This window comes from Jaculus jaculus, chromosome 1, assembly GCF_020740685.1.
Source record: "Jaculus jaculus isolate mJacJac1 chromosome 1, mJacJac1.mat.Y.cur, whole genome shotgun sequence".
Taxonomy (NCBI): Eukaryota; Metazoa; Chordata; class Mammalia; order Rodentia; family Dipodidae; genus Jaculus; species Jaculus jaculus.
The window spans coordinates 150,728,278-150,756,272 of NC_059102.1; the positions used below are offsets into that span (position 1 = coordinate 150,728,278).

At 50.1% G+C, this 27,995-nt stretch overlaps 1 protein-coding gene across 2 annotated transcripts in view; it reads left to right on the plus strand.

Annotated features, from left to right (window-relative positions):
- The window catches only part of Nacc2 (NACC family member 2), a 98,569-nt gene that overhangs the window by 49,004 nt on the left and 21,570 nt on the right, over window positions 1–27,995 (plus strand). Inside the window, exons 1-2 of one of the 2 annotated variants that reach the window (XM_004654086.3) lie at window positions 2,656–2,972; window positions 4,219–5,158. In XM_004654086.3, the coding sequence (XP_004654143.2) occupies window positions 4,279–5,158 (880 nt within the window). In that variant the 5' untranslated portion in view covers window positions 2,656–2,972; window positions 4,219–4,278. Of the gene's footprint in view, window positions 1–2,655; window positions 2,973–4,218; window positions 5,159–27,995 lie in introns of those variants that run through there. The other variant, XM_045155545.1, reaches the window with a different exon arrangement.

Here is a 27,995-nt window from a genome sequence, read left to right on the forward strand (position 1 = left end):
TGTCTCAGGAGCTAGGCTTCATCCCTCCCTTTGGGCAGACAGTCTAGTTGCAGCCCAGGGACTACTTAGGCACAAAGCCCCCCTCAGCCACAGCCCCCAGGGCCAGCCCTGGCTTGTCCTGCTTTCACGGCCCTGGGAGTGTAAGCCAAGCCTTTATTTGATTCCTTTCTCCTAAAGTTCAGCTTTGTTCTTGCCTCGGCCCAGGCTTCTAAGAAAGCAACCTAAAACCAGCTCCTGTCCGGTTCCCTCAGGCTGGGTGCGGGCAGCCACCGTGCCAGCACAGGTGGCCTGAGGACAAGGCAGCACAAGTGCCAGTTGTCCTCAGCCCTTGGGGACCCAGTTAGCCTCATCACCTTCTAGGGGAATAATGGCTCCTTCTCTAGGTGAGCTAGTCTGGTCCTGGTTCTGGGCACTGGCCCTGAGGTGTGGACGCAAATGCCCTACCTGCAAGCCACACAATAAGTCATAGACATCACCAACGCATGCTTGCCAACCTTTACCGGGGCAGGCTCAGGTTGAAAGCTGTTCAGACGCTTCTTGGCATTATGCCCTCAGTTACTGTCCTGGGGTCCGCCCTGACTCTTGATTCACAGTCGGCACCTAGCGCTGAAGATCACAGGAGGTGGCTGATGCCGACAGGAATTTCCTTCTGACCCGCTGAGCAGAGTACACGCTTGTTGGAAGGGGCAGGGTCCCAGGAACCTCACGCTGTCCCCTGCTCAGGCCAGGCCTAGTCCCTGGTGTTGGGACCCTTTGGAGCCAGTGTACAGTACTGGCTTTTTCCCACCCTACCTAGGCTGGCAGGAGGCCCCCATCTGGCTGAGATGACCCATCTCATTGTCCTGAGACTGCAGTTGTCTGCAGCAGATGCCATAGCTCTCTGGAAGGCTCCAGGTGTACTGTAGACCTGAGAAGGGAGCCTCAGGTTCTGGCGGGCATTGGGGGGACATGCCTTCCCCTTTGCTGCGTGTTGTTGGCAGCATAGCCCTTCTCCAGCCCTGCCCAGCTATCAGTCAATGACCCGCCGGGCCTTAGCCCTACCCTGGAGCTTCTGAGGGCTGCCTGTTAGACTTCCTGGAGGAAGGGGCAACTAAGCTAGGTCCTGAGGATAGCAGGTGATGCCTGGGACATGATCCCACAGAGCCCCAAGTCTCCTGGCCCTGAGGAAATCAGCCCTGTAGCATGGCTGAGTGTGGGGTCATTTTTGTAAGCCCCAGTGTCAGTGCCCACCTCATGACTGGCCACCCCAAGAGTTGTGACCACCTTCTGGAGGAGGCAGGGGTCAATTAGAGGGTCCTGAGTGTGAAGCCCGTTGGCAGCTTCCATACCTGGATTTCTTCCTGCTCTACCACCGTTGAGTGGCTTTTTGTCTGGAGCCCATGGTGTATAAATAGGGAGGTACCAGATGGATCTTTGATCTTTTGATGCTTTGGAGGGAACACTGGGGGTGAGAGACTGGTTGATGCTACCGCCTCCTCCTGGCCTGTGTTTCCTTGAGGGCAGTGGTGGTGGCCGTTACTCAGGTGAAAACGGTAGCAGAGCAGACTCTTCTACTGCCAGCCTTGACTCTGTCCCTTTTTTAAAAAAATCTCTTCTTATTTATTTTTTTTAATTTTTTTTTAATTTTTAAAATTTTATTAGCATTTTCCATGATTATAAAAAAATTCCCATGATAATTCCCTCCCTTCCCCCCCCCCCATCACACTTTCCCCTTTGAAATTCCATTCTCCATCATATTACCTTCCCATCGACTCTGTCCCTTTTTGTGAAAGGAACATGTTCTTTCTGGGACCACAGTTGGTGGCAGGTGGGGAAACTGAAGCAGGCTGTCCAGTAGCTTGCCCCAGGGCCCTTTCAGTCCAGCAGGTATTGTGAACCTGCAAGGAGATGCTCACCCTTTGTACAAGCAGAGAATGGCTTCCCTGTCCCAGAAAAAGACCCCATAAAGGACATGGAAGACCCATAGGGCAGAATTCGTAAGTGGAGGGAGAACAAGGGACAGGTACCCACCGCCCCTGCAGGGAGGGTCAGGGCTACCTGGCCACTAAGTTCTCCTTTCTTAAAGAGCCAGGTAGAGATGGAAAGAGAGATGGGGAAGGTCCTGGACCCTCAGCCTGCTATTTTGGGACTTTTGGACAGGCAGAGGGATGTGGCACCGAGAAGTAGGGAAGAAGGCAGCTCTAAGACCCTGGTACTTTCTAGTCCCTCCCCCCTCCATGCCATCATCCCAGCTCCTCCTTCCCTGGCTCTGCTGTGCCCCTTCCTCACTCAGCTGCCCCTATGTTTTCCCACTCCCTAGCCCTCTGCCCTGCCCCCCTTGCCCAGCCTCCTGCAGCCCAGGAAGAGTTAAGTCAGAGGCTCTGCTAGCCCTGCAGACGATTTGGAATAGTTTAAATGCTTTGACACTGGGTCTGTACAGGATGGCAGGGAGGCAGTTTACTGGGTAATTCATATGCAAAACTGCACTATAAATTTCCAGGCTGTCTCAGTTGCCGTGGCACCACGAAGCATTTCTCCACGTACAGTACAGTATTTCTGCCATCTTTGTTTGCATTGCAGTGAGTCATCAAAAGTCTGTCTTGCACCAACACCCGGAGCCGTGCATTCCTCTGGCACCAACGCGCCACTGTTTTTAAAGCCCGGGCTGGGAGCTGGCATTTACTTCAGCTCCCAAATCAAAGGCTGGTATTCACTCCCCAGAGCTGCCTGGAAGCTCGTCTGCATCCGGCCGCTTCATTGAGATGCTGTGCGCTGCCCAGGAGAGCCGGCCTGGGTGCAGCTGAGCTGCGGCCGCCTAGCCCAGCGCCCAGCTCTCTGCACCCCCCCCCCCCCCCGCTGGGCTCCTCGAGCCCTCCCCACCTCAGGGCTCCGGCTCCGTTTGCTGCATTCTCGGAGCAGCTGGCGGGCCGGCGTGCAGGCAGCCTCTGCCAGGCTAAGCTGGCAGTGTCGGCCGGTGGCCGCAGCAGCTGAAGGTAGGTCTTCCCCGCCTGCCCGGTGCTCGCGGGCCAGACTAGCAACTTCTCTGCAGTGGGGGCACTGCGGGGCTCCCCAGTGCTGCGCCCACCTGCCCAACTCCTGGCGCGGGGTGGCTCCGCCCTCCTCCCTGGCCACCCGGCGCCTCTGCAGCCGCCTGCACTTTCCTCCCGCGGGACACAGCGGCCCTTTGTGTGGCCCTGCAGAGTTGGGTCAGGGCCCAGCGCCTTCTCCGGCCACCCCTAGCCCCCTGGGCAGAGCTGGCTGCTGGTGGCCACCAGTCCTCACCCTCACCCCCTGGGCATGGTCTCGAGACCCTTCTAGTCACCTGGGCTGGGACCAAGCCAGCAGGGATTGGCCAGTGTTGGAAGTGGGGTGGGAAAATAGATTCCTGGGCTGGGAGGGGGGTGGGATGCGACAAGCCCCAACTCCTGCTTGTGCCTTGCATCCCAGAGGGTGCTCAGGGATCTGGGTCTGGGTCTGTGCTGCTGGGGGAGCGAGGAGTGCACCCACAGTCCCCGTACTCGGCAGAGAGGGAGGTCTTTCTCCACCAAGAGAGGAGTGGAGGAATGAACTCCCAGCCTCAGCCCGCCTCTCCAGTGTTTCCCCTGCCAGGCAAGCCAAGAGATATGGGAGGGGACACCTGCTCAGCCTCATTCCCTCCGAGGGCCTCCTGCAAGGCTGTCCAGAGGAAAACTAGAAACTAAACACTTCCAAAAGACCTCCTGCTCTGGTCAACCCCCCTCCCCTCCTGGGGGCAGGCTACACAGTAAGGGGCTATTGGCTGCAGGGAACTTTTCCCTCTCCAAAAAGAGTTGCTGAGGCCTCTCCCAGGCCAGGCCCTCGTCCCTCCCATTCCAACCAGTGGTGTGACTTGTCTTTTCAGTTCACTCCTGTCCTGTCTTCCCAAGGGCTCAGGTCTCTGCCCAACCTCTGCAGGCTGGAGTCTGATGCAGCAGGATGGTGTCGCGGGGGTGGGGGGGGGCACTTCCCAGCAGCCCTCACGTCTGTACAGGAACAGGGTCTCTCTGTCCTGCCCCACAGCTAGGAATTCTGATATCCAGGAACCTTCTCTAGAGTTTGTTCCAGCCAGGGAAGGACCAGGGTAGAGTACGGGTGTTTGCCCTGGGCAAGGGTGGGACTGCAGAGACCGGCCACCGTGAGCAGGCAGCTGGATGGGAGCATTTGGTCAGCAGCTGATCAGGTTGTCTGACCATGCCGTGTCTCCTTCCTCCTCCTCGACAGATGTGCCCCAACCGGGTTGCCCCGTGCAGAGTCTGAGTCCCACCCACCACGCCACCTGCCATGTCTCAGATGCTGCACATCGAGATCCCCAACTTCGGGAACACCGTGCTCGGCTGCCTCAACGAGCAGCGTCTGCTGGGCCTCTACTGCGATGTGTCCATCGTGGTCAAGGGTCAGGCCTTCAAGGCCCACCGGGCCGTTCTGGCCGCTAGCAGCCTCTACTTTCGAGACCTGTTCAGTGGCAATAGCAAGAGCGCATTCGAGCTGCCGGGCACCGTGCCGCCTGCTTGCTTCCAGCAGATCCTCTCCTTCTGCTACACGGGCAAGCTCACCATGGCAGCCAGTGAGCAGCTCGTGGTCATGTACACGGCCGGCTTCCTGCAGATCCAGCACATCGTGGAGCGGGGCACAGACCTCATGTTCAAGGTGAGCTCTCCCCACTGCGACTCGCAGACCGCCATGATCGAGGACGCCAGCTCGGAGCCCCAGAGTCCCTGCAACCAGCTACAGCCAGCTGCCGCCACCTACGTTGGGTCCCCTTCCATGCCCATCCCGCTTCTGACCCGCGTAAAACACGAAGCCATGGAGTTGCCGCCCACCACGGGCCCAGGCCTCGCTCCCAAGCGACCGCTGGAGACAGCCCCTAGAGATGGCATGGCAGTGGCCACAGGTCCCGCAGGGACACCTGGTACAGCCCCTCTCAAGCTGCCCCGAGTCTCCTACTATGGTGTGCCCAGCCTGGCCACCCTCATCCCTAGCATCCAGCAGGTACCCTACCCCCAGGGGGAGCGGACCAGCCCCGGGGCCAGCAGCCTGCCCACCACCGACAGTCCCACGTCCTACCACAACGAGGAAGACGAGGAAGATGACGAGGCCTATGACACCATGGTGGAGGAGCAGTACGGCCAGATGTACATCAAGGCCACAGGCAGCTATGCAGGTAACGCGGCGGGCCCTGGTGCCCTGCTTCCCTTGCAGCCAGCGCACAGGTGCATGGTGGGCCTGTGTGACGCTCACAAGGTGTGTGGGCTGGCGGAGCGAGCAGGAGCCGACTGTCACAGAGCTCAGATCCCGTGTGCCCGAGGTGATCCTCACAAGCCTCTGCCTCTGTTTCAGTGTGGTTTGCAGGTGCAGGAGGGGTCCTTGCTGGCACTGAACAGATGAGGAAACCGAGGCTCTTGGTGGCCTAGTGACCCCTCTGAGGGCCCACAAGCCATTTTCCAGCTGCTCAAGGCCTCAGTTTCTCTGTGAAGTCCTTGGTTCCATGTTTGCAGTGCCCTGCAGGTCTGGCCTTCCTCCCCTTCGACCTTAGTCTCTTCTCCCTGTGGGCTTTTAGCGCTCTATGACCTGTGCAGGCTACTTGTCTCCAGGTGCTCTTTTGTTAAAGGCTGTTTCCCTTGGGGACCTCAAGCCTGAAAGGCTATAATGTGAGATGCAAGGTGCTAACACTAGAAGTCACTCTGGAGACTGGGGTTCACTGGGCACAGTGTCCTTACAAACCCGCTGTGCACTGGCTCCTCCCACCTATGATGATTTGGTACAGGGTCATATGTGGTGGCCTAGGACCCAAGCACATGAGGGGCTGTGTGGGGCCTCTTCTTGCCCTGCCCTCACGTGGTCCTGGTCTCTGATGAGACGTTCCCCCGTCCCCTGAGTCCATTACTCGGTATACATTCTTGGGACAGCCAGGTGCCTCTGGAACAGCTATCGACACAGACTAAACAATGTGATCTCAGCCTCTGCCTTGACCACCATGGCTCCCTCCCAGGGCCTGTGGGAGAAACTGCTACCCTTGCCCTGGCTGTCCTGGCCTGAGCCCCGTGGCTTCTGGCTCCCACATGAAAACAAGTAATGCTGCCTTGCACAAATGCTTCAGAATGGGGGCTCTGGGGTCTGGGTGGATGCCTTTGTTTCCTTTCTGCGATAGTGGTCAGGGTTGGTTTTTCTCCTCATACTAGGAAACTTAGCGGCTTCCACATTGTCCAGGATGAGTGGGTCTCACATATTCGGGCACCTGGCCCAGCCTGCGGGTAATCTGCTACTGTGAGGTATCTTCCACCAGTGCTGGCCACTCACCCAAGGTTTGGGGTTTCTGTAGGGCAGGGCTGTCGCTGGGTCTGAGGCAGACCTCCTCTCTGGTTTTTGAGGACTCTCATGTCATGATAGCCCTGCAGTGGGGCAGGCCAGAATCAGTGTGGGCTGAGGAGAGGGGTTGCTCGCTGAGAGTCCACAGCAGTGTACCAGAGAGCTGGGAGGGGACTCCTTCTCTGTCTCATCCCCTCAGAATCATCCCTGCATAGGCCCTGTCGCTCCAGAGCGTGGAGGACTGTGGCTTGCTGGGACAGCAAGAATGGGGCACGGTTGGTCTGATACACTGTGCAGTGTATCTGCCACTTGGTACTGGGCCAGCTGGAGCCATTGCCTCCCCTGTACAGGGCAGCCCACCAGCCACAACAGGTTTTCCAAGGAGCTCGTGGGACAGTGGCCATGGAATGGTTTTGCAGAGCCAGCATCTGTGGGGTAGAGCTAGTACACCAAGCTGTCCATAGCCAGATTGGACACTGATCTATGGTGGCTGAAAGGTTCTGCAGAGGCCGCGTTTGAGTGTCAGGAGGGAGCCCTACCTGCTTTGGCATTAAGGTCTGCTAGGACCCAGATGGGGCCAGTGGGGCTGACCCTGTTCTGTTGACCGCCCCATGGGGCATAGTCTACGTTTTCTTGTGGCTTTCTCTCCAGCAGACTCATAAGTGGGGCAGAGAAAGGGGTGTGCGATTTCTTGGTTAAAATCTAGGTTATTGGCAGTGATGTTGCGGCATCACTGGGTGTGCTCAGGGAGGGAGCTAGAGCTGCCTCATGGTGCTGGCTCCTGTATCCTGAGCCCCCCTGGGCATGTGCACTGGCCCTGGCTTAGTTTTGGGACGTCTTCATTTTTTTTTGTTGCCCAGAAGGCTGGTGGCTCATTGCTTCTTGCTTGGACAGTATGCCTGTGGTCAAGCTAGTAGACACTGGAATGTTCTTAGGTGCTCTTATAATGAGTCACTTCCTATCCCTGGCCTCAGTTTCCCCCAAGTGAGGGGCTGACCAGAGAGACTCAGGGTCTTGCAGTCCAGTGTCCTCTGTGTACCCTAAAGTATGATGACAACAGGGATGTCCCCCTCCCTTCCTCTCACCAGGAGCCCCTCTCAATGTGGCCTGTGCAATAAGCATACCTCGAAAACACTCAGAAAGCTCATTGTTTCTTGACCCCCTCTTACTGCCTCCTGGTACATGTGCCCCCTCTGCTTCCCTCTAACCCCTGGATCCCAACCAGGGGTGGCTGTTAGGAGTGACGCCACTGAGAAGCCCTGCGGTGGGAGCTCTGCCCTCAGTGAAGCTTGCCTGTCTTAAGTCCACACCAGCAGGATGTCCCTTTCTGCTGCCCACCAGCAGCATCTGCCAATCCCTTCTGAGTCCCAAGGCTTAGGCAGCAGGGCAGTGGGCAGGGGAACTCACTCCCAGTCCTCTGGGTTTCCCTGTCAAGTTGCCAAGGGGCACTCGGGAGCCATGTGCTGCGCTGGAGGAAAGGCAGCGAGGGGGAAAGGCAGAAGATGCCCAGTGCAGCTCCCCTGGGGCTGCTGTCTGCAAAGCACACTCGCGTTTGCACGTATGTGTATGTCGGGGTCACTGTGCCCCAAGCTAGAGAAATTGTGAATGGTCTGCCTCTGGGTCACTGTGATGCAGGTATGTCAGGGGCAGTGTCTCAAGCAGGAGGCTGGCACCCATGCAGAGTCCCATTCCTGGGCCCCATACAGCTGGGGACACAGGTAGAACAGTAGTCCTCTCCTCCCTCACCCCCACCCTGTCCTTCCCTGGCCAACGTGGCATGGGGCCATCTTCTCCTGGGTTGTCAGAGCGTTCAAGGGCTTCAGGATGGGTAGTGTCTGCAGGTTGACAGCAAACCCAGAAACAAGGAGGCTGCCTCCATCTTGGTGGTAGGCTTGGTGGGGGTCACGGGAGATCAGCGTGTACCTTAGTGGGCCGGGGAGTACAGAGTCCTGGCTGTGCTCTGGGGTCTGCTTCTGTGGTTTCCTTCTGTCCAGGTTCCGGGGACAGATCTGGCCCCTCGGGCCTGTGCTGGGGTGACTGAGGTAGGCATGCTGCTGCCTTACTATCGGGGAGACCTGAGCAGTTGCTGAAGTGAAAAGAGGCTGCTGTGGCGGGGCAGGCTAGGGGATGAGAGAGGAGGGTGAAGAGCACCAGGTGGGTCCCTGTCCTATCCCATGTGAGGCCCTGACACAGCCACCACCCCACCCTTCAGCAGGCCCAGTCCCTCTCTCCCTCCCTCCCCTGGTAGATGCTTCCTCGTGGCTGCCAGCTATTGCTCTCTGGAGGTGTGAAATGGAGCCCTGTCTGGAGTGCTTCCACGTTACCATATCCCTTTCCCCCTGGGGGCACCTGCTTCTGGGTTCTCTCGGTTGTCCCACATGCTGTTCCTTGAGACAGGAGAATTGGTACCCACGTCATGTGCCAGCCTGTGAGGATTTCCCAAACTCTGGGAAAAGTTGGGACCACTCAGAGCCTTGGGCCTCCCAGGGTCCTCATTCCACTGTCCACATACCCAGAAACTAGACAAACACGGGGAAAAACCAACCCAGCACTTCTTGGCGTGACTGTCCCAGCTCTGCCCACCTGAGACCCTATAGTGGCTCCTGGTGTTTGAGAGGTAGGCAGCCACAATTCGTCCTTCAGGCTGGTGTGGGGCACAGAAAGACTTGTGTGGTCGTTCCGTTCCACACGTGAGCAGACCTACACAGCCCTTGTGGTCACCAGGGTGCTTGTCTTAAGTTGTCCTCGCTTGCAGCTTTCCCACCCATCACGGGGCAGCACGGCCTTCCACTTGTCGGGAGGGTGCAGAATGCCCCTGCTCGTGGCCTGGGTGGAGACACACGGTCAAAGTTCAGCCTGACCCCTAGCGGGCTGGCTGCTTTTTGTCCCTGGCCTGGACAGGATGGGGCTCAAGGGAAGACCCAGCATGTGTTGGAGTACTACTGGGGCAAGAAGCCCCTTCCCTTTTATTTTTATTTATTTATTTGAGAGCAACAGACAGAAAAAGAGGCAGAGAGAGGGGGAGAGGGAGAGAATGGGCTCACCAGGGCGTCCAGCCACTGCGCGTGAGCTCCCTTATGCATCTGGCTTACATGGATCCTGGGGAATCGAGCCTTGAACCGGGGTCCTTAGGCTTCACAGGGTGGCTCCAGTCTCTGAGGGTCCCTGGGACTTCTGCAGTAGTGACTTCTTCATTGAGCGAGCCTAGACAGAGCTCTACTCTGAAGCCTCCTGTTTACCTCCAAGCCCCTGAAATTTTTAACACTTAGGCCAGGTTTTTTGTTTCTTGCCTCAGCCTCCCCAGTGCTGGGATCAAAGCCTTGAGGCACCATCCCCACCTTAAACCAGTCAAAAAAACATACAATCTCTCCTTTTCTCCCTTTCTGCACGTATGCGTGTGTGTGTGTGTGTGTGTGTGTGTGTGTGTGTGTGTGTGTGTGTAGAGACAATCCTCACCTTCCTCCTTGTTTAAGGCAGGGTCTCTTGTCAACTGCTGTGATTGCCAGACTAGCTGGCCTAGGCGCTTCCAGAATTCTCCTGTCTCCGCCTCCTATTTTGCTGTTGGAATGATCACAGGCATGCGCTACTGCGTCGGGGTTTACACCCTCGTCAGCACTGGTGTTCTGTCAACCAGCTCAGATTATAGCCACTCTTGAGGGTGTGAGGTCACTTCACTTTGCATAGCCCAGTGTATGGTGGATCCCGTTCTCTGTGACTTACCGTGATGCACTTCCTCAGACCTTTTGTCCCGTTGTTTTGTTTCGGCAGGGGCATAGTGTGCATGGCGTGGAGCGTGTGTGTGGGTCTATACCTGTGCTGCTGTGGCACCCTGTGGGCTCGCCCGTGGCAGCTGGGGGAGAACCTCGGGTGTTCCTCTCCATCCCTCAACTGCCTATTTTTCCTTGCTACAGTCTCTTGCTGATTCCAGAGCTTGCTCATTGGAGAGCCCCGACGGTGCTCTGGTTTCTGCTCCCTGGAGGATGGGGTTACAAACATGTATGCCCATGCCCAGCTATTTACACGGGTTCTGGAGATTTGAACTTGGGCAGTCTCAGACTCTCATGCTTGCACAGGAAGTACACTTAAATCCTAAGCCACCTCTTCAGCCCCCTTTTTGAGTTTTCTTTTTTTTTATTGTTGTTTATTTTTATTTATTTATTTGAAAGTGACAGAGAGAGAAAGAGGCAGATAGAGAAAGAGAGAGAGAATGGGTGCGCCAGGGCTTCCAGCCACTGCAAACGAACTCCAGACATGTGCACCCCCTTGTGCATCTAGCTAACGTGGGTCCTGGGGAATCAAGCCTCGAACCAGGGTCCTTAGGCTTCACAGGCAAGCGCTTAACTGCTAAGCCATCTCTCCAGCCCAAGTTTTCTTTCTTTATGCTTCTGCATGTGGTACATGTGCACGCGGGACACCCCATGTACTTGCCTGAGGTAGCCGGGGTAGAGCCTCTGGTGTCTCACTACATTGCTCTTCCACCAGGTTTTTATTTTGGTTTTCCGAGGTAGAGTCTCACTCTACTCCAGGCTGACCTAGAATTCACTGTGTAGTCTCAGGGTGGCCTCGAACTCAAGGCAGTCCTCCTACCTCTGCCTCCCGAGTGTCGGGATTAAAGGTATGCACCACCATGCCCAGCTTGTTCTTCCACCTGTTTCTATTTTATTTATTTATTTTCATCCTTTTTTTGGGGGGGGGGTCGTTGAGGAGGGAGAGACAGAGAGAGAATTGTCACGCTAGGGCCTTAGCTACTTGCATCTGGGTTACGTGGATTCTGGGAGTCAAACCTGGGCCCGTTTCTACTTTTATTTGGGCAAAAATCTTAGTGATCCTGGAGTTTGCCTTTTTTTTTTTCACCAGTTCCACATTGATTCTCAGGTTTCTGCTTCCCTAAAGACTGGGGTTACAGACATGCATGGCCATGCCTGGCTGTTTCATGTGGGGCTTGAGGATTGAACTCAAGCGAATGTCTCAGGCCTCCTCAGGCCCTCATACTTGAACAGGAAGAGTTCTTATCCACTGAGCTATGTCTCCAGCTCTTCAGTATTTTTTTTTTTTGCTTTTTTTTTTTTTTTTCCCAAAACAGTCTTCACCCCAGCAAACCTGGAACTCACTCTGTAGTCCCAGACTGGCCCCAAATTCACAGTGACCCACCTGTCTCAGCCTCCAAGTGCTGTACACCACCATGCCTGGCTCCTGCAATATTTTTTTTATTTTTTATTTTTTTGGTTTATTTTTATTTATTTATTTGAGAGCGACAGACAGAGAAAGAGGCAGAGAGAGAGAGAGAGAGAGAGAGAATGGGCGCGCCAGAGCCTCCAGCCACTGCAGACGAATTCCAGACGCATGCGCCCCCTTGTGCATCTGGCTAACGTGGGTCCTGGGGAATTGAGCCTCGAACCGGGGTCCTTAGGCTTCAAAGGCAAGTGCTTAACCGCTAAACCATCTCTCCAGCCCTCCTGCAATATTTTTATTTTTACTTTTATTAATTTATTTGAAAGTGACAGACTGAAAGAAAAAGAGGCAGGTAGAGAGAGAGAGAATGGGCGCGCCAGGGCCTCCAGCCATTGCAAACGAAATCCAGACACGTGCGCCCCCTTGTGCATCTGGCTAACATGGGTCCCAGGGAATTGAGCCTCGAACCGGGGTCCTTAGGCTTCACAGGCAAGCACTTAAGCACTAAGCCATCTCTCCAGCCCTCCTGCAATATTTTTAAAATGTGTTTTAAGAGTTATGCTCTAATTTACAAAACAAGTCCATTGTCAAAGATACGTTGCAAATATTTTCTATAGTCCAGTGTGTGTTTTTATTATTGTGTTTTCTAATGACTACAAGTGGTTTTTTTTGTTGTTGTTGTTTGTTTGTTTTTCTAGGTAGGGTCTCACTCTAGCCCAGGCTGACCTAGAATTCACTATGTAGTCTCAAGGTGTGGCCTCAAACTCAGAGATCCTTCTGAGAGCTGGGATTAAAGGTGTGCACCACCATGCCCGGCTCAATAACTACAAGTTTTAAATTTTAAAAAATATTTTATTTTTGTTTATTTATTTGAGAGAGAGTGAAAGAGAGAGAGAGTATGTGTGCCAGGGCCTCCAGTTGCTGCCAACAAACTCCAGATGTATACATCCCTTGTGCATCTGGCTTATGTGGGTCCTGGGGAATTGAACCTGGGTCCTTTGGTTTTGCAAGCAAACACCTTGACCACTAAGCCATTACTCCAGCCCCACAAGTTTTAAATTTTGATGAAGCTCAAATTATTAATGTTTCATTTTTATGGCCAGTGCTTTTTGTGGCCTGTTGCAGGTTTTTTTTTTTTTTTTTTTGACAGTGTTTTATAATGTGCAGCCATGCACCTGTCTCAGCCTCCTGAGTACTGGGGCTTTCGTGCGTGAGCCATTACACACACCTGGCCTGTTGAAGAGCTCTTCATTTGCCTCATACTGCATGTGGGTGCAAGAGTAGTCTTGTAGCTCTGTCACTTACATCTTGGTCAGTGGCTCATTTTTGTATAATATGTGAGGTAAGAAGGGAGTTTTTTCCTGTATGAATATTTAGGATTGTGGTGAATTCATATATTTGACAAGAAGGTCTGTTTTTCTTTAAATAAGTCTCTTACTAAATCTTTTTTTTTTTTTTTTAATTTGAGAGGGAATGAGGGAGACAGATAGATATGTATAGGTAGAGAGAGAATTGGGAGGGCATACCAGGACCTCCAGCCACTGCAAACAACCTCCAGACACCTGTGCCACCTTGTTCATCTGGCTTTACGTGGGTAGTGGGGAATCAAACTCTTGTCCTTAGGCTTTGCAGGCAAGTGCCTTAACCTCTGAGCCATCTCTCCAGTCCCTAAGTCTTAAGTTGAAGTCTCAGGAGGTGTCAAGCCCTGCAACTTTCTGATTTCTGAGTGGAAGCTTGCTCAGATGTGATGTGTTCCAGTAGAGCTGTAAACTAGCCCCTCAGCGACATTGAGTTTCTGGTTCCTAAGTGTGGTGTGTCTTGCTGCTTCCCCCCCAGCGGTTTTGATCATTGGTGTGACACCTACTTGGAGTGGCTTTACGGAAACAGAACCTACGTGCAGTGTCTGTCACCCCTGAAAGTGCAATTCAGTGGTTGAGTCAGAATCACAGTCCACTGTGGGACATTTAAAAAAATTTTTTAGGGCTGGAGAGATGGCTTAGCGGTTAAGCGCTTGCCTGTGAAGCCTGAGGACCCCGGTTCGAGGCTCGGTTCCCCAGGTCCCACGTTAGCCAGATGCACAAGGGGGCGCACGCGTCTGGAGTTCATTTGCAGAGGCTGGAAGCCCTGGCGCGCCCATTCTCTCTCTCCCTCTATCTGTCTTTCTCTCTGTGTCTGTCACTCTCAAATAAACAAATAAATAAATGTTTTTTAAAAAAAGGAAAAAAAAATTTTATTTATATGTTTGTGTGTGTGTGTGTGTACATGTGTGTGCACATGCCAGGGCTTCTTATCACTACAAATGGATACCCATCTGGCTTTACATGGGTGGCTCGGGAATCAAACATGGGCCAACAGGCTTTGCAAGCAAGTGGCTTTAGCTACTGAGCCATCTCCCTAGCCCCCTGTGGCACGTTTTTCTCATCTCCTCAAGCTGCATATACTGTAGTAGTCATCCTGCTTCCCCACATTCCCCCTGCTCAGGCAGCCCCTGTCCAGATCCCGATAGAAGGCCAGATCTGAGCACTTCAGAACCATGGCATCATAAGGTGTCTGGATTTTAGTGGACAGCTTCTTTGATTTGATATCGAGGGTCATTGGTATTAAAGAAGGGATTAGCACTTCAGTTTTTTTTTCTTACTGAATAAGGTGCCACTGTCAGGGTGTACCGTGCTTATGTAAGAGCAAAGCCTGTCTTCCGTGCTGGCCCACCTGAACACCTGTGCCCTGAGTCACAAGGCCCAGGAAGTTTTCAGGTTCCCTGGGATCTCGCATACGCTGGTCTGTCTCTGGGAACAGCATCTCTCTGCTGGCTTTGCAGCCTTACGTCTGTCACTTCCGGGGTAGTGTGGTGAGAGCGCCTCCTCTCTGTGCCCTGTGCAACCTTGGTCTCGGTCTTGATCTCCGCAGCAAGGCAGGAAGGGTGGTGTTAGCTGCAGGTCTCACATGGATGTCCCTTGTCCCGCATCTTGAGATGACTGGTTTTCTCCCCGTGTTGTGTGCTGTTGGCCATCAATGGCTGTTCCCATGTTGAACATCCATGCATTCCTGGGTTCGATTTGCTAATGATTTTCTGAGGAAGTTTGTGTCTGTGTTCATGAAGGCTTGCAGATCTGTGTTTCTTTCATGTTTTTAGTCTGGATTTAGAAGTCAAATAATGCTGGCCTTATGCTTCCTTCTCCCTTAATACTTTTAAATTTCAGAGATAAAACTCTGTTTTTTAAAATATATTTTATTAAGTAATGTATTTGCAAGAGAGGCAGACAGAGAGAAAGAGAGTGAATGTGAGCATACCAGGGCCTCCTGCCACCACAAACCCACTGCAAACAAACTCCAGACACATGCGCCACCTTGTGCATCTGGCTTACATGGGTCCTGGGGAATAGAACCTGGGTCCTTAGGCTTTACAGGCAAGCACCTTAACCACTAAGCAATTTCTCCAGCCCAATCTGTTTGGTTTTTTTGTTTGTTTGTTTTTGTTTTTGTTTTTTTTTTTTTGAGGTAGGGTTTCACTCTAGCTCAGGCTGTCCTGGAATTAACTCTGTAGTCTCAGGGTGGCCTCAAACTCACAGCAATTCTCCTACCTCTGCCTCCCGAGTGCTGGGATTAAAGGTGTGCGCCACCACGCCCAGCTCTGTTTTTTTTTCTTTCTTATTTTTCATATATCTATTTATTTGAGAGACAGACAGACAGAAGCAGACAGAGAAAGTGAGAGTGGGTGCTTCAGGGCCTGTAGCCACTGAAAACAAACTCCAGATGCATGTGTCACTTTGTGCATCTGGCTAACATTGGTACCAGAGAATCGAACCTGGGCCATCAGGCTTTGTAAGCAAGTGCCTTTAACCACTGAGTCATCTCTTTAGCCCTCTTCCATTTACTGAAAGGATTTGTGTAACTATGGTAGTATCTCTTCCTTAAGTGTGGGTAGAATTGTGTCACCAGTGAGCCCACTCAAGCCTGGCGCTTGTTGCTATTCATTGTGGGAAGGTTTTAAATTTCCAATTTATTTTAATTGCTAGTATTATTACCAATTACAATTCGCTTTAATTACCAATATTACTTTAGATATACAACTGTTCAGATTTTCTCTTTTATCTTTTTCCAGTCATGGTAATTTGTGTATAATTTGTATCTTTCATGGAATTTATCCATCTCTGAAGTCCAATTTGTTATTAACAAAACCATTCTAGCTTGCTCGCTTGCCTCCCTACTTCCCTCTCTTCCTCCTTCCCTTCCTCCATCTCCTCCATCTGTTTCCCCGATCAACCCTTGCACGTGCTCTACCACTGAGCTCTCCTCCATAGCCCTCAGCTCTCTTGTACTTACTATTTACATGCTGTTGGCTTCTCTCCTTATACTTTTTCAATGTTTTTTTGTTTGTTTTTGTCTTGCTTTTCGCACTATGTAGTCTCAGGGTGGCCTCAAAGTCACGGTGATCCTCCTACCTCTGCCTTCCAAGTGCTGGGATTAAACATGTGCGCCATGACACCTGGCTCAAAAATATGACAGAGAGGGCTGGAGAGATGGCTTAGCGGTTAAGCGCTTGCCTGTGAAGCCTAAGGACCCCGGTTCGAGGCTCGGTTCCCCAGGTCCCACGTTAGCCAGATGCACAAGGGGGCGCACGTGTCTGGAGTTCGTTTGCAGAGGCTGGAAGCCCTGGCGCGCCCATTCTCTCTCTTTCCCTCTATCTGTCTTTCTCTCTGTGTCTGTCTCTCTCAAATAAATAAATAAATAAAAATTAAAAAAAAATGACAGAGAGAGCGAGCGAGAGCGAGAGAGCAAGAGCAAGAGAGAGAGAGCAAGAGCAAGCGAGTAAGCTAGTGTGCGCAAGAGTCAGTGAGTACACATGCTCGGTTGTGCCAGGGCCTCTTGTTGCTGCAAACTCCAGACATGTAACACCACTTTGTGCATCTGGCTTTACATGGGGTAGTGAGGAATTGAACCTGGACTGACAGGTTTTGCAAGTAAGCACCTTTTTTAAAAAAAGATTTTATTTATTTATTTAATTTGGCAGAGAAAGAGAGAATGGGTGCGCCAGGGCCTCCAGCCACTGCAAACAAACTCCAGATGTGTGCACCCCCTTGTGCATCTGGCTGACGTGGGTCCTAGGGAATCAAACCTGGGTCCTTTGGCTTTGTAGGCTAGAGCTTTAACTGCTAAGCCATTCCTCCAGCCCTCAAGTAAGCACCTTTAACTGCTGAGTCTTCTCCTCAGCCCTCCTTGTACTTTTTAAATTTTTATTTTTTTAATCTTTATTTATTTATTTGAGAGCGACAGACAGAGAGAGAAAGAGGCAGAGAAAGAGAGGGAGAATGGGTGTGCCAGAGCTTCCAGCCACTGCCAACGAACTCCAGATGCGTGCACACCTTGTGCATCTGGCTGACATGGGTCCTGGGAATGGAGCCTCAAACTGGGATCCTTAGACTTTACAGGCAAGAGCTTAACCACACTAAGCCATCTCTCCAGCCCCCTCGTACTTTTAAGTGCACTACTTACTGACAGAATATGTTTGGGTAGGTCTTTTAATCCAGTCCAGCAATCCTACCTTGTGTGTGGAGAACTTGGGCTATGAGCTCGTGGTATTGCATTCAGTCCACCATCTTGCTGCTGCTGGTCAGCTCTGCCCTTCTCCTCACTGGAAGTTCGCTAGCATTCCTTTCCCACCGGGCTGTTCGCACTTCCTGCCTCTCTTGAGCTGTTTTCTGCCTCTCATCTTGTGCTCTGCCCCTCGGACAACCTGATTCCTAATCTCCTCTCAGCCTTTGTGCTACTATGACCACACAGTTTGCTTCCTCCTAGGCAGTGAGCGCATCCCAGTAGGTAATTTCACCTTAGAAAGGCTAGTTATCACTTACCTTTTCTCCCACCTTTAGTGGTGTTTGGAATTTGGAGACTAAAAGCTACTCTGGGTGGACAGTTTTCTGAGACTGAATAGACGCTAGCAGTCCTGTTAGTCTGTCCACAACTGAGACATTGTGTCACATCCAGCTCACCCGGCCCCTCTGAGGTCATTTCTGTCCCCTGCTTTATTTCTTGGCAACCTGTTTTCTACCATATAAACAGAATCATATTCAGCCTGAGCCGTTAGAGTCTTAATGCATCTGAGGTCCATTCATGTGGAAAGTGTTAGTGTGTTATTTTTAAAGTTTTTATTGACAGATTCCTTACATATAGACAATATTCCATGATCATATATTGATCTCCTCCCTCCACCCTCCCATTTCCCCTCCCCACATTCCTTCCCTTTTCCAACTAGTCTCTTATTTTGATGTCATTTTTCTTTTCCTTCCTATTATGCAGGTCTTGTGTAGATACCATCAGCCACTGTGAGGTCATGAATGCAACGGTCACTTTGTGTCTGGAAGACAGGACTGTAAGCAGTCTTCCTTTTGGTTTTTACATTCTTTCCACCACCTCTTCCACAATGGTCCCTGAGCCTTGCAGGGTGTGATAGAGATGTCTCACTTAGCGCCAAGCACTCCATAGTTATTTCTTCTCAGCACTTTGGTGAGTTTTGAGTCTCCCCAGTGGTCACCACCATCTGAAAAGAGAAGCTTCTCTAATCAAAAGTGAGAGTAGCAAGGGCGTAAGTGTAGGTATTTAGAGGTCACTTTGGTGGGCATAATATATCCATTTACCCAGACTACAGTAGCAGTTTTCCCCCCAGGGTAGTGTTTATTCTTTTTATGGCCAGTCAAGTGCCATCCTATTGGACGGTTGTATGTAAAGGGCATTACATTAGATTTTTCATGATCGTGAATCAGCACAGGGGTTTTTGTTAATGCACGTGGTGGTTGAGGTGGGCGGCGTACATGGCACAGTGTGTGCGTCAAGATCAGAACCTGGGGATTTTTCTTTTGAGGCAGGGTCTCTTGTCACTGGGTGCACCCCGGTCTAGTTGGCTGTGAGCTTCTGGGTCCTCCTGACTCTGGCTCCCCTTGCTATAGGCGCAGTCACATACGCTGCTTTGCCTCTGGCTTTATGTGGGTGGCTGGGGAGTGTAAGCCAGCACCTTTAACCACTGAGACAGCTCCCCAGTTTTTGTTTCTGTTTTTATTGTTTGTTTATTTATCTTTGGTTTTTCAAGGTAGGGTCTTTCTCTGTCTCAGGCTGACCTGGAATTCACTATGCAGTCTCAGGGTGGCCTCCAACTCACAGTGATCCTCCTACCTCTGCCTCCTAAGTGCTGGGATTAAAGGTGTGACCACCATGCCCAGCCTCCCCCCACCCTTTTCTTTTGTTTTTCAAGGTAGGGTCTCACTTTGGTCCAGGCTGACATGGAATTAACTACATAGTTCCAGGGTGGCCTTGAACTCACAGTGATCCTCCTACCTCTGCCTCCCGAGTGCTGGGATTAAAGGCGTGTGCCACCATGCCCGGCTCTCTCCCTTTATTTTTGAGACAGGGTCTCAAGTAATCCAGCCTGGCTTCTTAGACTCCTGATTCTTTGGCCTCCCCCTCCTTAGGGTTGGAATTAGGGTTGTGTAGCACCACTTCTGGCTCCCATACAGGCTTTTGTATGCACCTAAGTTTCCTTCATACTGAGTAAGAATGTCGAGTAAGGTTGGGGGATTGTGAGATGACTGTGTGTTTAGCATTACAAGAAGCCTTCTGTGCTATTTTAAAAAGTCACCCCTTGTTTCACATTGCAGGCCTCAGTGTGTGCGCTCATTGTCCCTGTTCTCAGCAGCACTTGGCTTTGTCTTTTTTTATAAAACCATTTTAGTATGTTATTATGTGTTTTTTTTTTCTCTAATGCCCAATGATGTTGAACATCTTTGTATATGCATTTGCTACCTATGTGTCAGCCTATTTAAGCTTTGGGTTTAAAATCTAGGTCTGTGGCCCATTTTGAGTTAGTAATTTTTTTATATTACATATTTTTTTTATTAGAGAGAAGAGGCAGATAGAGAAGAACAGGGCCTCTAGCCACTACAAACAAACTCTAGACATATATGCCACCTTGTGCATCTGGTTTATGTGGGTGCTGATGAATCGGATTCAAATCTGGGTCCCTATGCTTCGTAGGTAAGCACCTTAGCCGCCATCTCTGCAGCCCAAGTTAGTATCTTTTTTTAAAGAATATTTTTAGGGGGCTGAAGAGATGGCTTAGTGATTAAGGTGCTTGCCTTTGAAGCCTAAGAACACAGGTTTGACTCCCCAGTACTCATGTAAGCCAGAAGCACATGGTGGTGCATGCATCTGGAGTTCATTTGCAGTGTTTAGAGGCTCCGGCATACCCATTCTTTCTCTCTCCCTCTCTCTCTAGTCTCTCTCTAATAAAAAATAAGTAAAATAAATATTAAAAATATTTTTAGGGCTGGAGGGATGGCTTAGTGATTAAGGCATTTGCCTACAAAGCCAAAGGACCCTGGTTCAATTCCTCAGTACCCATGTTAGCCAGATGCACAAGGGGGCACACCTGTCTGGAGTTCATTTGCAGTGGCTGGAAGCCCTGGTGTGCCCATTCTTTCTCTCTTTCTCTCTCTCCTCCCCTTCTCTGTCAAATAAATAAATAAATAAAATAAAATATTTTTAGAAGCTGGACTGATGGCTTAGTGGTTAAGGAACTTGCCTGCAAAGCCAGAGTACCTAGGTTCTGTTCCCTAGGACCCACATAAGCCAGATGCACAAGTGGCTGCATACATCTGGAGTTCATTTGTAGCAGTTGGGAGCTCTGGTGTGCCTGTTCTCTCTCCCTCATTTCCTCCCTCTCTTTTTATTTTCATTTATTTGCAAGCAGAAAGAGAACAAGAACCAAGGTCTCTTGCCATGGCAAACAAACTCCAGACATAAGTGCCACTTTGTGCCTCTGTCTTTATGTGGTGAGTGGGGAAATGAACCCAGGCTGGCAGGCCTAAAAACTAGCATTTTTTAAATTAGTTTTGTACTCAGGCATCTTTTTTTATTTTTTAGTTTATTTTTTCTTTTTCCTAGCAAGAAAGGGAGGGGGGGAGAGGGAGGGGGAAGGAGGGAGGGAGAATTGGTACACCAGGGTCTCAGCCACTGCAATGAACTCCAGATGCTTGCGCCACCTAGTGGGCATGTGTGACTTTGTGCTTGCCTCACCTTTGTGTGGCTGGCTAACATGGGATCTGGAGAGTTGAACATGGGTACTTAGGCTTCGCAGGCAAGTGCCTTAACCACCAAGCCATCTCTCCAGCCCGAAGCAAGCATATTTAACACCAAGCCATCTCTCCAATCTGCCCTTTTAAATCTTGGTTGTTTTTTTTTGGGGGGGTTGGTTTTTCGAGGTAGGGTCTTGCTTAGCCCAGGCTAACCTGGAATTCACATGTAGTCTCAGGGTGGCCTTGAACTCATGGAAATTCTCCTACCTCTGCCTCCCAAGTGCTGGGATTAAAGGTGTGTGCCACCGTGTCTGGCTTAAAGTGGTTTTTGGGTTTTTTTTTCTAACAATTTTTTTTTTATTTATTTATTTGCAAGTATTAGTGAGAGAGAGAGAGAGAACGGGCATGCCAGGACCTCTTGGCAAAATGAAACTCTTGACAAATGAACTCCAGATACATATGCTACTTTGAGTATCTGACTTTGTGAGCACTAGGGAGTCAAACCTGGGCCTATAGGCTTTGCAAGCAAGTACCTTTAACCACTGAGCAATATCCCCAGCCCATTTGGGTTCATTTTTGTATAGTGTATAAATTGAGGTCTTGGATTTTTTTTTTTTTTGCATATGGATATACAATATTTTCCCCTTTAAGGTTTTAAATAGAAAAAGAAACCACTATAAAACATACATGCGTGTTTGCCCACATACTTCCTTATGTCTGTACCTCGTCCTGTTCTTTCATTCGTGGTGGATGACCTTGAACCTCTTTTTCTCCTGCCTCCATGTGTCAAGTGCTAGGAGTACAAGTGTGTGTCGCCATGCCCAGCCTTTCTGTATCATAAACATCCCCCACCATTCAGCTTCTCTCCTCCTTCCTTTTTCTTTCATTTTTCCCAGTGCTGGGAATGGACCTCAGGGCTCATGTGTACTAAACAAGCAACACATGCCTCTATTTATATACTTCTGATAGAAAGTTTGCTAATTTGAAATCAGTAGCAGCTTTTACATATTAAAGAAACTTTTTCCCACCTTGAGACTATTACGATATCTTCATTTGTATTTGTAAAACAAAACAAAAACGCCTTTTTTTAAAAAAAATTTTATTTATTTATTTGAGGGAGAGAGAGAAAGAATGGGAGCACCAGGGCCCCTAGCCACTGCAAACGAACTCCAGACTCATGCGCCACCTTGTGAGTCTGGCTTACATGGGTCCTGGGGAATTGAACCTGGGTCTTGAGTCTTTGCAAGCAAGTGCCTCAACTTCTAAGCCATCTCTCCAGCCCCAAACGCTTTGTTTTGAAGCCATTTAAAACTCACATAAGGATAGTGAGACAAGCTCAGAGCTGTGCTTTGTGCCCGTCACGTGGAGTCACCAACCAGAAAGAGTTTCCCGTGTGTGCCCTGGCGTTCTCTTTCTCCATCTACGTGCAGAGCAAACTGGACACACCGTGCTCCCAACAGGACACCCTCTTACACAACTACAGGATAGCCCTCCAAATTCAAGCAGTGTTCTCTCACCACGCTCTGGTCAGATTCTGTGTTTGCTTCCCCCAGGCATCTGTGTTTCGTGATCGTTCACTCTGAACACTTTATTGTAAACTAGATTCGCACCCTGTCTCAGGAGACCCCCTGCCCGCACCCCACCCCACCCACCACAGTCTTGAGCGCAGTTCAGGTTTTCGAAGCCATGTTTGCCCTGTCTCTTCTCGGGGCGGGGCTGCGGCGGGCCCACAAGAGCCCTTCTGTGTTCCCCTCCCAGGACCGTGGAGTTCCAGTTTGGCTCAGTACTTGACATGACCTTGGGTGAATTCACAAAGGGTCCCTGCCAGGTGAAGCCACTGCTCCTCCTTAGGGAGGAGGAGGTGTGACAGCTGTCCTGAGTGTTGTGGTTTGGGACTGCAGTGACACTGGTTGGGTGCTCCATGTTGCAGGAGTGGTGACAGCTCACCCCATAGCTCCCACGTTTTTAGTAAGCAGTCTTTTATAGTGCAGTTTCCCACTGATGTTGCCTGCTGATTTGTTTTATTCCCTCATCTATTACACTGATTTATTTACCATACACACACACACACACACACACACACACACACACACGTATTTTTTTTTTTTTTTATAAAAAGCATTTTCTACTGTCTGGTTCAGCAGAATATTGTAGGCTCATGTTACACCTTTTGTTTCCTAGACCCTGCAGAGTGAGTTCTAGGATTAGTTGTTTCCTACCTGCCATGGGGAGCAGTATCTATTATTTGTTTATCCTCCCCCCCTTCCTCCCCCTTTGTGCTGGGGATCCGGCCCAGGGTCTCTGGCGCTGGGCAAGTGCTGTAGCGCTGAGCCTCGCCCCAGGCCTGAGTGGTGCGTAGAGACTACACTCTTGGTGCTGGGTCTGCTCACTGCTGTTGGGCCGTCTGCGGTGTTTTTTGGTTTTTGTTGTTGTTGTTGTTGTTTGCCTTTTTCTGGCAGTTAGAGCTATAGATTTACATAGTTAAAAATTGCGAGTTTAGAATCTGATGAGGTACACTCCTGTGGTTCTAGCACATGGGAGGCAGAGACATGAGGGTCACTTGAGCCTAGGAGCTCAAGGCCAGCCTGGGAATCCTATGAGCCAGGGGTGGCGGCGATGGGGTGGGGGGAGAATACGACTCATGAAGTGAAGGCGGTCTTCAGAGCCAGCCTTCTTTCCGCCCCATCCTCCTCCCGTCGTAGAATTCCGCTATCCCATCTTCCCCTCAGAAAGGCCTGTAGACTGGGCTGCTCCTGGAATAGTCTTGAGTGTGTGGTCTGGCCCCGGCCTCCAGATTCCTTCTCTCCCCCTGTAACTTTCCTGTCTCCCGGCCACATACTATTGAGAGAGGGTTCTTCTGCACCACCGTACACCAGTGTCCCCCTTGATGGGTGCTACCTGTCAGTACAATGTCTGGGCTCTGTGCTGTCCTCTCTGTCCATCTCCTGTTATCCCATGGGTGTACGCATGTTCTCTGTAGTGTAAATATTCCCAACCTTTTCTTCCTGGCTACTCACATTTTCAAACGTGGTTTTGGAATCAAGTTATCAAGTCCCACAGGCAGAGGAGCCGCCTGGACTCTTGGCCTGCACAGACTCCGCAGATCCACCTGGGATGGACTGGCGTCCTCTCACTGTCAGGTTCCCCAGTCTCCGGACGTGCTGAATCCCTCAGTTTGCTTACATCTCCTTTCAGTTTTCCTCAGGAATAGCTTTCTTTCTTTCTTTCCTTCTTCCTCTTTCTTTCTTTGTTTCTTTCTTTGTTTGTTTGTTTCTTTCTTTCTATTTATTTATTTACAGAGAGAGACAGGAAGGGAGGGAGAAAGAGAGGGAGAGAGAATGGGCACACCAGTGGGGACCTTTAGCCATTGCAAACAAACTCCAGATGCATGCGCCACCATGTGCATCTGGCTTACATGGGTTCTGGGGAGTTGAACCCAGGCCCTTAGGCTTTGTAGGTAAGTGTCTTAACCACTAAGCCATCTCTCCAGCCCTCATTTTGGTTTTTGAGGCAGGGTCTCTCTTTCTCTAGCTCAGACTGACCTGGAATTACTCTGTAGCCAGGCTGGCCTCAAGCTCAGGTGATTCTCCATCCTCAGCCTCCCCAATGCTGGAATTAAAAGGTGTGCACCACCACGCCCTGCCTCAGGATGATTTCATAGTACTCTGCGGGACTTTTTCTTATACTTATTTCTAGAAATTCATTGTATCTTTTAATTCTGTGGTATTTATTTCTCCTTCTAGTAGTCTATTGCTAACATATAGAAAGGAGTCAGACAGTTTCAAAAAAACGCCTTGTTGGGCTCAGGATATAGCTCAGTTGGTAGAGGGCTTGCTTGCCTGGCATAAGGCCCTGGGTTTGATTTCCAGCAGCACATAAAATGGATGTGGTGGTGCTTCTCTGTATCCCAGCACTTGGGAGGTAGAGGCAGGAGGCTCTGGGACACAGGAGGCTCTAGTTACCTTGCTAAATTTTCAAATGTAATAGTTCATTTTGGATTTTCTCCTCTCTCTCTCTCTCTCTCTCTCTCTCTCTCTGTTTCTCTCCCTCCTCCCCTTTCTTTGTTTGTGTGTAGGTGTGTGAATGTGGGCACATATATGTCATAGCATGCTTGTGGAGGTCAGAGGACAACCTTAAGTGTTAGTTCTCACCTACTACCTCTTTTGAATTATTTATTTATTCATTTGCTTAAGGGGGGTCAGATGTATATAGAGAAAATGGGTGTGTCAGGGCCTTCAGCCACTGCAAACGAACTCCATATGCATGTGCTACCTTATGCATTAGGCTTATGTGGGTACTAGGGAATCAAACCTGGGTCCTTAGACTTTGCAAGTAAGCGCCTTAGCTGCTAAGCCATCTCTCCAGTCCCCTTCTAGTTTCTTTTATAAGTTTTAAAAAAAATTTTATTTATTTGAGAGACAGAGAGAGGACAAGACAGGTAGATAGAATGAGCACATCAGGACCTCCAGCCACTGCTAATGACTGCAGACGCATGCGCCACCTTGTGCATCTGGCTTACGTGGGTCCTGGGGAAGTGAACCTAGGTCCTTAGGCTTTGCAGGCAAGTGCCTTAACTGCTGAGCCATCTCTCCAGCCCGCCTTCTGCCTTTTTTGAGGCAGAGTCTCTTTGTTGTAACTGCTCCTTACGTGAGGCTAGCTGACCTGCAGGCGTCTGGGGGCTTCTCCTGTCTCCATCTCCCATTTTGCCATAGTAGGGCTGGAATTGCAGACACTTTCTCCTGACTCCCACTTTATGTAGGCTCTGGGGACCTCAATTCCCTCTTTTGGATTCTCTGTGTATATAATCTTCTGCTAGCAGCAACTTCCATCCATCCTCCCTTCACGCTGGGAACTGAACCCGGGGCCTCATGCATATTAGACAAGTACTTTATCACTGACTTACAACCCCAGTCAACAATGTGTATTTAGCCTTCCTTTTTCTTTTCTTTTTTTTCCTCTTTCTTTTTGAGACACATTTTCACTATGTAACCCAGGCTGGTCTTGAATTTGTGATCCTCTGCCTCAGCCTCACAAGTGTATGACACCACATCTGATTAGCAATTTGATTTTGGATGTTAACCAATTTATTTATTTTCTTTCCTCCTGGTACTAGCCAGAACTTGTCTCTCCCACCCCTCCCCCATACACACCCTCACCTCTCAGTGCAGGAAAAGCTGTTGAAAGTTTATTTTTATCTACTTAATTGCAGGCAGAGAGAGTGAGTATGGGTGTACCAGGGAATCATGCTAGTGTAAACGAACTCCAGGTGCATGTGCCACTTTGTGCATCTGGCCCTCTGTGGGGGCTGGGGAATTGAACCTGGGCCAGTGGACTTTGTAAGTAAGCACTGCTAACCACTGAACCATCTCCCTAGCCCCAGGAAAAGCTTTTACACTGTGAAATGATGGAGCAATGTATTTTTTTTCTTGGCCTACTGTCATGTTTTAAGTTTGACTAAAGGTTTATTTTTTATTTTTATTTTTTTTCCTAACTGTAGCCATGCACTGCTAAATGCTAGAGTTCATTAGGCAACCTCACCATTGTGTGAACATCCTAGGGGGCACTTGCTGCCCAAGCATGAGGGCCTGAGAACCACTCGAGTTTGATTTCCCTGGCAGCCAGGTGGGGGGTGATAGGACAATCCCTAGAGCTTGCTGGTGGGGGGTAACAGGAATGGTGAAGACAGCAGCACTGGGTTGAGTGAGTGACTGTCTCAAGGAAACAGGCCAGGCAGATGGGTGAAGAGAGGATACCTGACACTGTCCTCTGGCCTCCACACAGGGCACACATGTGTGCATAGTACTACATCACATGGCATACCACACATACTCTATGCACACGTGCCTGTGCGTGTGTGTATGTGTATATCTATATTTGTTTGTATTATATAGATGTATATAAATTTAATTTTTTGTTTATTTTTTATTTGAGAGTGACAGACAGAGAGAAAGAGGCAGATAGAGAATGCGTGCGCCAGGGCCTCCAGCCACTGCATACAAACTCCAGACGTGTGCGCCCCTTTCGTGAGCACTCTCAAAGATGATTGGTTGAGAGGATTCCGCCCACGAAGGTCAATGATACGGAGACACTGGTGTACTTGCAAAGGAGTTTACTGGGATGAAAGTCACACACAAGCAAGTCTAAACTATCACAACTAATATTATAGCTAATATAATATATAACCAAATTATATTCATCACTACTAACACAAGAATATTTCTAACGAGTCTAACATGTATACAACCTGATAACGCGAGACTTGGGACGCAGTATCGCGAGACTTGGGTTGCTACGTCTCGGACGCTTTACGACCTGGTAATGCGGGGTCCGTGCTGCGACTTTTTCTCTCGGTTCGCGGTGTTTCAAGCCTAGTCTTGATCGTTCGGACAGCGTGTCAGGCAGATGAATTCGGATCGGTGATGCGTCTCGTGGAGGTCTCGGTCCGGACTGCTGAGCAACCTTTCAGTCAGTCATAGTGTCGGGAAGACTGAGACAACGTTTGCTGAGCAGCTGGGGTTTTTATACTTTCCACTACTTATCTAGAGTTCCACACACACACCTGCTAATCTCTACTATGTCACCGCACACAGCTTAGTCTTAGTTTTTGCTTACAAGGTTTGACTTTGCATTTTTACTCTCACAAAAAAAAACTTATTTATCTAAACTGGCCCTGGACCATATGCTGGTCCTTACATGCTCATAACAGCCCCCTTGTGCATCTGGCTAATGTGGGTCCTGGGGAATTGAGCCTCGAACCAGGGTCCTTAGGCTTCCCAGGAAAGCACTTAACCACTAAGTTGTCTCTCCAGCCCTATATGTACATAAATTTAAAACCCAAGGGCCAAGCTATCATAGAGGGCAGGGAACTATGGGTTTTGAATTTTTGTGTGTTTGTATGTGGTGTGTGTGCATATTTGTGTGTGTGTGCATGTGTAAGGGTGTGTATACACGTGTGTGCACATATGCGTGGAGTCCAGAGGTTGACATCGTGCGTCTCTCTCGATTATTCCCTACCTTAGTTTTTTTTTTTTTTTTTTTTTTTTTGTTTGTTTTTTTTGTTTTTCAAGGTAGGGTCTCACTCTGGTCCAGGCTGACCTGGAATTAACTCTGTAGTCTCAGGGTGGCCTTGAACTCATGGCAATCCTCCTACCTCTGCCTCCCGAGTGCTGGGATTAAAGGCATGCGCCACCACACCCGGCTACCCTACCTTAGTTTTTGAGACAGTGTCTCATTGACCCTAGGGCTTGCTGACCCAGCAGCCTAGCTAGCTGGTATTTCCGTGGGTGTTGGTGATGGCTGCACTCAGGCCCTCACATTTGCATGACCTGAAGCTTCACCACCAAAGTCGTCTCCCAGCCCTTTTTCCTAAGTCTGTTTTTTTGGTTGTGTTTTTTTTTTTTTTTTTTTTTTAGATCGGGTCTCACTCTAGCCCAGGGTGGCCTCGAACTCAACGGC